The sequence below is a fragment of the Pteronotus mesoamericanus genome, unplaced genomic scaffold, assembly GCF_021234165.1.
Source record: "Pteronotus mesoamericanus isolate MK-2021 breed Mesoamerican mustached bat unplaced genomic scaffold, CSHL_Meso_final contig_173, whole genome shotgun sequence".
Classification (NCBI taxonomy): domain Eukaryota; kingdom Metazoa; phylum Chordata; class Mammalia; order Chiroptera; family Mormoopidae; genus Pteronotus; species Pteronotus mesoamericanus.
The window spans coordinates 14442598-14454049 of NW_026555072.1; the positions used below are offsets into that span (position 1 = coordinate 14442598).

General features: G+C 37.7%; 1 protein-coding gene across 1 annotated transcript in view; it reads left to right on the forward strand.

Annotated features, from left to right (window-relative positions):
• The window catches only part of TMEM47 (transmembrane protein 47), a 30221-nt gene extending 19078 nt beyond the window's left edge, over nt 1-11143 (forward strand). Inside the window, exon 3 of the mRNA XM_054566572.1 lies at nt 7787-11143. Coding sequence (XP_054422547.1) covers nt 7787-7965 — 179 coding nt within the window. The 3' untranslated portion in view covers nt 7966-11143. The remainder of the gene's footprint in view (nt 1-7786) is intronic.
• Nucleotides 11144-11452: the final 309 nt, after the last annotated feature.

Here is an 11452-nt window from a genome sequence, read left to right on the forward strand (position 1 = left end):
AGGAATTCCTACAGCAATACTCATGTAGTGTTAGTCTACCCATTGAGACCTAAAATTAGTATTATACAGTTACATTTGAAAAATGTCCATATGCTAGGATTTAATTTGACTCATTCTCTTTTGACACTTTGTGTATGGAAGCTCTTTTTTTGAAATAACCATTAGTTTAGTATTCACTTTGCATATAACCAAGGTAAATCTTGCTGTTTATTTGACACATGTCATGAAAAGTTTTCTCTCTTCCATCTGCAAAAACCATTAAGGAGTTGCCTGTAGCTGATTTCTGGGAAATATATTCATTACACAGAATAACCCATTATTGATTTGGGCCTAAGATTAACAACAAAGTTGGAAAATCTGCCTACTTGAAATAATGCTAGTTTAAAATCATGGTCGTTTATGTCACTTGTTTTGTAGTAAAAACATTCTAGTGGTTGACTTGTCTCTCTTGTAATTCAGTTTAGTGATCTTTGTAAATATGTGTTTGTGGCCATTTCCCTTTTGTATTCATCGTGGCCTGCTTGAAAATGATCTGCGTTTCTCCTCTTTTCTCACAACATTTTCTTCTGCAAATAATATCAAGCCTTATCATGGTGTTAACACATAGAGAATGATATGTTTTCTCAACAAAGAAATACTCTCTTCTGCTGAGACATGCAGCATATAAAATCAAAACAGATACAGCACTACCGCTTGGAAACAACTCTGCACAGGACTGCTTATTTACTTCGTTAAGTCAGTACTATGTGCTGTACCTGGTACTCCGATCACTCAATAAATGGTTGAATGAATGATGGAAAGATGACTAAGGTACGTGGCTTATAATCTGATAGGGGGAAAAAAGGCATGTAAATAGCTAGCTAACTGTCATTCTCTTTTTCCTAAACCATTTTTCTCTTTGCAGTTTATGAAGCAGCAAGTGTCATGGGACCACAAAGCTAAGACCAACCTATCTCAAAAAATAATAGTCACAAAACTGATTTTTTCAGTTATTCATGTTTTCGTTCTTTAACAAATAATATGTCGGGCACCTGTAGTATATAATTATACTTGGTGTTAGGTGATATACTCTGAGGATTTTTACTGAAAGCGGGTAAGATTAAGTATTATAAAGCCAGCCAAACAGATTTTAAAGGGTTTCTTAATCTCTTTCTCTCTGAGGTCCTTCATTTAGGGTGGGGTTGCTACCTGCCTGAATAGTTGCCAGGCGAGCTAAGAGCTAGCCCTCATGGCAGCCCATCCGATACACTGTGCCTTGTGCCACATCTCTCTCAGTCAGTGGTCCTGGAAGTCTGGATTCCAGAATAAGCTGTTATCTGTAATGTTGATAATAATAAGTAACTCGGCACCTACCATATATCACACTGCTAAGACCCTGAGCATACTCAATTTCTGATAATAACAGTCTTAAGAGTAGGTATTTCTTTTCCCCTATTATCAGTGAAGAAACAGGTTCAGAAAGGTTAAGTTAATCCCCAGGGTTATCCACCTGGTAAGATGCAGAGTCAGGGTTTCAATTCAGGGCACCTATTGGACTTAAAAACCCAAGTGAGGATTCGTGGGTCATCTTTACTTGGGTACGCAGAACATTTAGAGAAATGAATTCTGAATTCGGCTGCCAGCCGTGTGCTGCAGTTGGAACCCATCCTATGACTCCAGTGACCCCATGTCTCGGGAGCAACACCTGAAGGAAGTGAGCAACTTGAGATGTCACAAAGACCACAACTGATCAGTACAGCATGATCGAACCATAGCACGTCATGAAAGCTGTGCACGTGTCCAGTAGAGTTGAGTGCAGCATATTTCTTATTGTGTGACTGACAATGAAACATAATATATGATAAGATTCTGATACCTGGCATCTAATTCTCACATAAGACTCTGTGAAATATAGAGGGGTTGCCTCTTTCTGGGTCTTCCATTGTCTGGCTTTGCAGATCTTTTTATGTCTCACTGGGAGTTAGGATTATTTTTTTTCTCTCTCTTTTTTCCCCAAGGTTTTCAATGGCAGAAAATGCCCCGTCTTTCATAATTCAGGTTTTAAATAACAGAATTCCCACTAATTGTATTATTAATGATGTTTCTTATTTATTTACTTGTTTTTAGAGAGAGGGGAAGGGAGGGAGAAAAGAGAGGGAGAGAAACATCAATGTGCGGTTGCCTCTTGTGCGCCCCCCATTGGGGACCTGACCTGCAACCCAGGCATGCACCCGGACTGGGAATCGAACTGGCGGCCCTTTGGTTCACAGGCCGGTGCTCAGTCCACCGAGCCACACCAGTCAGATGATGTTTCTTTTCTTATAGCTGCAAAAAGCCACCTGTAAATGACTTGGTGGGAAATGATTTTTTTTCCCCAGGGTCCTGCAACCCCTTTGCATCTGTCAGCTCTCTCTGATTAGAGGCTTGTGTTTTGCAGCCTCCTCACCATCCTGTAACAGAGATGGCTGGAGGTATTGCGAGTCTAGATTTTGACAGGAAAATTAGTGTCCAGCTTAAATTTCAAACTAAAGAGGCGTTCTTCCATTCAGAGAACCTTACCAATTTCAAACTACCCTTTGGCCAGAACAATTGACATAGTATCACTGCCAATAATTAATTTCATATGTATGATGACTTTCAGCAGTTATAGATTAAATTTTACAAAGAAGTTGATAACTTCATATTAACCCTTCATGGGCAAATGTTTTTTTATTCTCCAAATGATCATTTACTTAATGTACATGGTATATTAGGGATCAGCTGTTAAGTCCTATCAATTCTGCCTTTAAATTATCTTCTAAGTCTGTAGCTTCTCATACACCACCATTACTGCCTTATTTGAGGACATAACTATTCATGAAGTGGATAATCTCAGTCCCCAAATTTGAGCTGTTCCTACTTTTTATTTTTCTGTGATAACATCTGACTTAAAATGCTCTGTGACTCCTTCCTTTCCTTTTCCTAGAATCCAGTTACTCGGTTTTTCTTCTGTTGTGTCTACATCCCCTGATACTTCTCTCACGCTGACGTCACTATAGTCATCACTGCACACGGGTAGCCATTCGTTGACTGCCCTCCTCGGGCGTGTCCTGCTCCAGTCCCTTCCCCGTATAGTCTGTCTTGCACACAAACAGGTGAAGTGTAGTTCTGAAATACAAATCTGCTCTTGTCCCTCATCCCCTTGGTTTCCCCAGAGGCAGAACCTGAGACAAGGAATCAAGCACAAGTACTTTATCTGAAAGGTAAAAGAAGGGATATTGAAAGTGAGAAAGGGAAGGGAAGGCAGCCAGTAAAGAGTACATTATCACACCATTTGTCACTGTAAGGCAGCTGGCGCCTAACCTGCCTGGAAAAAAATCTGAAAACCAGTGTAGAGCACACACCTCAGGGTTATCTCAATGGAAGGAGTAGGAGAGGCGGGGGCCTTTATAAACCAAGGTCTGAGAATCGTTGGGAAAGGTGGTTGATGACGAGGAGGGGAGAGCAGTGTTAATTTCCCAGAATGCCAGGCCTACCCGACAGTTAAGCAAGGGGAAAAGTCGGTCAAAGAAGTGCAGGTACTGACAAGTGCAAGTCAGAGTGACATGTTCTGGAGTGACAGCGATGAATCTACATGGACAGAGCACCAAGAGCATCTGCAGTTAAACTCGCCTGTGAGATGTCTTCCTATAGAAACCGGTTTATTATTTTTATGACATATTATGCCTTCCGTAGCTTGAGCCAAACATCTCCATATGAATGTACCCTTCATTCCACCTATGTGAATTTTCGATCGGCACACTTTCTTCTACCTCTCAGCTGCCTACAAACTGCTGCTGCTTCTCAAAAGCCATCTCTCTCTCCTGACCAAGTCCTGTCTATCCTTCAAGAACCAGTTCAACCGATGCCTCATCATGAAGCCTTCCCTCCTTTCCCCAGGCACAAGCGGAACTTTGAATATTGTTAGCGCTCATTAAACATGGGATGAGTGGCTTACAAGTGAACGTGCTGTACAGTAAGAAATATCAAAGGGCAAGAGCCGTGGCCAATCTGACTCATTCCCCTTCCCCTAAAACACAGCGGGCATCCAGTAAATGTTGGTCGAAACATCGAAATACCTCCTTTAAGAAATACCTCCTTGAACATTCCGATATGCAATATTTCGGATATTTCAGTATTGAAAACACTGAAAAACATCCCCTTAAACAAAACTAGCCATAGCACAAGAATTAGTACCTGTAAGTTCTGCTCATGCTTCTGTCCACACAATTTCATGGTCCCTACCTTTGTTGCCTCTTTTTTTAAAAGTGGGGAATGGGACTAAAATGAACCTCAAATTCCCTTCACAGTCTCAAATGCTACAAAACTTTACATTTGTGGTCTCTGAATTACAGCGTAGAGATCACCAGAGCCGGAGCCTATTATGTTTCATTGATTGGTGGTAAAGTAAGGCATGGTGGTAGTATGGTGGCATTTTCTTGAGTCTGCAACCCTTTAGGTTTGTTTCTATTGCGGCATTTCCGAAAGACAAGGAGGCATTTTTGCTTGCATAGATGTATTTTATTAGATGGAGACATTTATTTGCAAGTGCAGGATTATATATCTTCTTTCTCAATTTTGCTATTGCATGCATTTCTCTCAGTGATTCCAAAGAGAGTAAAATAATTCACAGGCATAAAGCATTTTAGGATAATTTTCATCTGGCTACAACACAATAAAGTTTTATCTCTAAGAAGGCTGCTTGGGAAAGTATGCCAGTGGAGCCTAATGGAGTTATATTTCCACTTTTCCACTAGAGGAAAATTAAGTTATTATATTATACCATGGAGGCCAAATAGTTGCTAAATAAAACACACTGAAATGAATATTAAAAGCAGTGAGGCTAAACATCTCACTCCAGGGACTGGTTGGTTCACCTAAGAAGCAGTATAATCCTTTTAGAATATATTTCAGATCGGTTATTGCTTCTCTGCTCAAACTCCTCTAGTAGCTGCCCTTCACACTTGGAATAAAATCCAGAGCCCTGACCACGGGTCACCGGTCCACCCCTGGCTGTCTTTTTGCGTCGTCTCACGCCACTCACTCCCCTCCTTGCTCTCCGTACTGCAGCCACAGCATCCTGACTGAGGTCCCGCCTCAGCCAGTGTGCTCCTGCGGCGGGAGCCTTGCCCTGCTTCTGCCCTCCGCCCAGGTGGCTCACTCCCCAACTCTGTTGACCTGCACCCCCCCACTTCATTCAGGTCTGAGCTCTAATGTCTCCTCCTGGGAGAGGTCGTCTTCAACTCTCTGAAAGGGTATAGCATCCTGTGTCTTGTTTATTTGTTTTCTTGTATTTTTATGTCCCTTGGCAATACCTGCCATATTCTGTATTTAGTCACAATGGACTGCCTACCCACGAGGGTAGCACTTTTGTTACCAATGTCTTAAACTGTGTCACTTTAGAAACATTCACATATTTATTGAATGAATGAGTCTGTTGAATGAGTAGATAAATGATTGGACTACTGACCAGACTACAGAAACCTTAAGGAGAAATATATTGTAAAAAATATTTACTTAGTAACATTGGAATTTTTTTCCCGTATAGCTCATGGTTGCTAGTAATTGGCTTCTTGTGAGTGTTAAGACATTTAAAACATGAAAACACCCTTTCACAAAGGCACAGAGTCAGCAAAATTTTTTTTTTTAATTGATACAACATTTAGCACTTCCTGGCTAGAAATACTATGGGTTATATAATATGCTGTCAGTTGTCCTAACGACGACTTAAACCTTTTTTTCTGAGATTTTTAAGCTACCGACAAGATATGGTTTCTATTTTAGATGCTTAGAGAGTCTCCTTTTTTTATGGACCTATTTACCCATTCACTCTCAGTAGTGATGCGGAACTACTGACCTGCGTGGCAGAAATGTCCAGAATTCTTATATTAGGTTCCAGAAAGGTCACTGACCCTTAGTTAGAGCTTGATAGAAAGTAATTATTTTGAGGAATCATTGCCTCATCAATTTTCTGTACTTCATCGGTTTTATACTAGAGATAGATGACTGTTATACAGACTTTGTAGGAACATTAATCATATTGATAATTGTGATCTTTTACAGGTACTGAGAACAGATGAGAGTAAGTTTTAAAGCACAGACTTCCAGTTTAATTAAGCATACTATCCATCCCGTTGCTCTTTTAAAAAATGTGATAAGTTGTATCTTTTTATTTTATCCAAATTTATTCTCCTACTCCTTAATTATTTTCATTGTTGCACTTTTGGAATTTACAGTATTTTTTTAAATGAGTTAAATAATAGTCATTTTAAGCAAAAATTTACTTTATATATCAGGGGTTGGCAAACTTTTTTTAAATTAAGGGCCAGGTAGTAAATATTTAAGGCTTTGTGGGCCACATGGTTTCTGCTGCAGGCACTCCACTTTGCCATCGTAGCACGGACAGTACATAAATGAATGACCCTCGCTGTGTTTCAATAAAACTTTTTTCAAAACCAAACAGCAGACCAGATTTGGTAGTTTGCCAACTCCTGTCACACAGCGCTGTACCCAGATATTTCAGGGAGGAGACTATCTGTTTAATACAGTAGGGGATGAGGCAGGTGCATCCCTTAAATTCTAATGCAGTTAGTAAACTGATTTATAAAATGGAAACGGTACAATAGTTGACTCAATAGGAAGGTATGATTCTAAATGGAAGACGTCATCTCTTGTGTAATCCCATGTCTCATATAAAAATATCCGCAGAATAAATACCACTTTGTTTAGATATTTTTTTAAAGCTCTGCTTCCTGATTAATAAGCTCATTTTATTTTATTATCTATGACTCATCACATTTCCTCTTTAGCCCTGACTGAGAATGAACTAAGAATTAAGAGCTAAATTTGGTTCTCTGTAGTAGTAGTCATTATTAGCTTAGGTTTTCCGGTACCGTTATTTCCCCTGCCTTCGTGACTTAGTTCTTTTTTGAAAGTGACTAAGGATTAAATATATCAATGTCATCTGTTATATGTAATAGGAAGGGTACAACTGAATATGGCTTCTTGACAGAGGTGACTCTTGAGCCCCTCTTTAAAGATGAGGAGTAGTATGGATTGCATGGGAGGGAAAGAATGAAAAGAGTTTCATCAAAATAGGTCTTGCTTCAATATTGGGCTGAGGTAGAGGATAATGAGGTAGATGATATAGAGAAGCAACAATAACAAAAGCACATCTTGAATGACAAGTTGACCAGTTTCATAAATACCAATGAATTCGAAGTCCCCAGTTCTTCCAGAGCATAAATAAATAATAAGGGCTTTATTCCATATTTAGGGTCACAATTCTTGGAGAGCTATTTATAGGTTTTGTATAAGTGAAACAGTTAAACTTAACTAGTACTACTTGCTATAATGCTAATAATTATATACAGGAGGGTGTAAAAGTAGGTTTACAGTTGTGAGTACACGAAACAGAGTTTATGCTTATTATTTTATTTATTTGTACAACTGTAAACCTACTTTTGCCCACCCCTGTATGTATTTGTGATGTGAGAATTACTATTTTGTGTACCCATATAAATTATTATATTGCACTAATTATTTTGTCAAAAACTGTTAGAGTGACTTATTAATTATTAATTAATTCTTAGTATAGTGTGACAATAGTGTTGAACAAAGAAAAATTGTTAATATTTTTAAGTATGTACCATGTAGACTAAGCAATGCTTCAAATGCTTTGCTTTCTATATTTATTTGGTTAAAAAGTAGTTCTCATACCTAGGTGTATTTATATGTTATTTTATTTCCTGTAAACACATTTTTCTAATTCTGATTTGCTTTCTTTCAGTTGTTTTACAGGTTTGCAGCCTGGTCCTTTACCCCATCAAGTTCATTGAAACTGTGAGCTTGAAAATTTACCATGAGTTCAACTGGGGTTACGGCCTGGCATGGGGTGCAACTATATTCTCGTTTGGGGGTGCCATCCTTTACTGCCTGAACCCTAAGAACTACGAAGACTACTACTAGAACCAATAGTCTCAAGGTGGGGGAAGAAACATCCAACAATGATCACATCTGCATCTTTTCTAACTCACTATTTTCTAAAACACTTGTGGAGTGTGAAGCAGTTTGCTAAGTTGATTTACTATCTTTTGCCTTTTGGCTGTCAACATCATAACCAGCTTTTACATCCATTTTAGAGACCTGCACAAATTAAGAGAGCTGATTAGACATAGGCAAATGCTGCAAACTTCCAATATGTTCATGTCACTTTCCTTGACAAGTAAAGGGTCTATATGGCAGCAACCATTGTGAGAAACTAGTTGGAAAGAGGAATGCCTGAATCTCCTATTGCCTGCAGGGGAGCAGCTGGCATAAGCAACATTTAGAAGTTCCTTTGCGCTGACAAGGATTCTACTGTTAGAGTCCTTATCACCCGCTTTTCCCACCCAATGACTGCATTGCCATTGGTCTTTTGCTTGAGTGAGCTCTTGAATAGTGAACTGCCCGTCAGCATCTAATGGGAGTTCTGAATGTAACTGGTTAATGGTACATATTCCATCTTCAAGAGTACTCTTTTAAATGGGAGGTTATGCTTTGGCAATCAGCATTTCCCTGGGAAGGGAGTCAAGACTTGGAGACAATGTGCTTTTCATTATGTGGTTAGAAATTGTACCTCAGCCATATCTAGAATGAGGAAAATTGGGAGTCTCTGCTTTCCCTGGGGCAACTAGAAAGAAACATGCATGAGTTGCTTTTGTCCTAAGTACCCGTTAAATCATTCAGCAAACATTACAGCAAATAATTGTGCATATGTAACAAGCTTAAATATTTTTATAGATGGACCATAAATGGTAATAAGTTGTTCCTTAGCCCTCCACTTGCATTTGCCTATTACACATACAATTAATATTTGCTCTAGTGAAGTGATTTGAACACTAAGCTTGTACACGTTGTTAAGAGGCTTAGATCGGTATGCACACTTATTTACCGTACAAAAGTACATGTTAAAGCTTTTGTTCTATGTTCTCTACTGTTTCACTGGAAAGTTTTAATAGCATTGTATAAGAAGAAAAATTGAAATGGTGTTAATCTGAAAGTTAATGATTCTTCTGTAAGCACTGTAGCTCAAAAGAGAATAGCGATTAGAATGATCATTTTGTTTAAAATAGAAGGCTGCTTTCTTTTTCAAGTATTTTAAATGTCTTTATTAAAAAATAAAGGAATAGCGATAGATTTATATAAATGTCTAAATGTCTCAGTAGAGGAGTGGAATTCATCTGGTTATCACCTGGTCCTCTGACGTTAACTAACGGGCTGACTGATTTGTGCACACAATTATGATGGGTTTATGTTAAGGGACTCATTTGTTGACTGTTCAAATGGAAGGAAATATCAATAATAGGGGATAAGTTTGCAACTAGTCTCACACTGCAAACTTGTCCATCCTGTTTAATATACAAATTTGGATAGTTTAATTATAAACATATTTTTATATCAAATACACAGTTCTAATATAAAAGTTATAAATAATTATTTTTGTTAACAAAGACACTAAAACAGTATGTCCTGGCTTTGGCCCTCCCAGAAAGAAGCATTGGAAAAACCATTTAAAACATAACCTATATTCTCTTGTATTGCAAAATCTGTTAAGAGCAGTACCACATCAACAGTATTTAATAATTTGCTTTACGTCCCAAAGCAGAGTTCTGCTTTCAGCTTGTCTTAAGAACTGTTGCCAAAACAACAGGAAAAATACCCCCTATTTTATTATTCAAATGCTTTAAAAAATCTCTTTTGACTTTTCTATAGAATCACAAAGTAAATATGAAGTACCAGGCTTATTCTTATTTTAGCAAATACAGGAAAAAAAAGTGATTAAATGCATTCTAGAGAGAAACTTTTATAAAAGTGTATGTTTCTATGTAGAATCATAAGAAACTATGAGTGGAAATTTTCCAGAAAGATGTTAGTATTATAGAATCTTTTGAAGCAATTTTCTTGAGAAATATACATAGTAAAATCTGGGCCAGACTGTCTCACAATTAATTGCATACTGTCAGAGCAGCATGAGAAATACAATATTTGTTGGAAAGGGATTTTGGCTACTAAACACTCTCTATTGTGAGAGAACCTCTTTATTCCTGGATAATGGAAGAACAGTACTTTGGTGCTGACATCAATGAGGCGCTTTTCTTAGTCCTAGTAGAGGATGCAGTGTGCTGTTGGAATAATATCACATCTCAAGTCTTCATTCTCAAGTTTTCATTCTTTGTCAATAGGACAGGACTATGTTATCGGCTAAGGCACACATATTTGCAGTTTACTGAAAAGTAGATTTCTCATATAACTTTTCCCCCTTCCCAGTGAAGAGCCCTATGCTATATTTCTAATTTCTACCATCACTAATGTTTGGAAGTGTTTCATTACTAACAAGTTCAGTACAACATGAGTTGTTGTCGCTCATCTGAAATACCGTTTTGTCTATCAGAATAAACACAAGTGAATTTTCCCCTGCATTAACATTATGTCTTTGCAGCTTTAGGTTTGTTTGATGTTGTCTTACAAGCGAAACTGTTAACTATAAACCCATTGTTTATCTTAGAGATATATACACACACGTATAGCAAAAAGTACTCAGCAGGGCTAGTTATTTGGATTTCTTGCACAACTATTTAGCTTTTTGTAAGTTCAACCTGTAAATTTTAAAGACAAATATAGAGAGACCTATGTGTTTGAAATATAAATGATATATATGGATTAGCATGTACCTGTATATTATTAAACATGCAATGAACTGACTGGTAAGTGACGTCTAATTGTATGGCTAGCAATGTAATTTATTCAGACTGTATTTTTGTACAGAGCAGCGCACACTAACCTATGCCTCTGTGTCCTCTTTAATGCCTAAAACTGTGCCTAGAAATTTCATCTGTCTTAAAAATAAAATCTACTTTCATGCTGTTTATGCTATTAGTTTCTCTACTGCTGTTCTATATTTATTATTTTAAAATATATGACATGTTTACAAATTAAATATGAATTCATGGTATACTGGTTGTTTTTTCTAACAGTCCTCTGGGGGAACCCAGTTTATCACTCCAGTGGTTTTGAGTTTGCAGTTTCAGGATCAGTTCTTCATTTCATGATTTTTGTAGCTGACATTGAAGTTATCTGTGTGGAAAAAAATAAAAATAAAAGTGGTTTCACGGATGTGTTTTGACTGTGTCTTCTCTACTGTGTGGACCCTTCAACAGTTTTCCAAATCACATGTTTTCAGTTCATTTTCTCGTTCATATATCATTTTGAAAACACAGCTTTAATATGACTTGCTCATTTTGCATCAGACTTCTTTAGAACTACATTTTATTCCAATTCCTAAGATTCTTTCTATCCTCTGCAGCTGAGGCATCTGAACAATAAAAGAAAGGATATGTCTCTTTAAACTTTCTATTTTAAAGGAAGGAGATAGTGTGGGCTATTGGTTTTCCTACTCTCTAATCAGATAATTAGA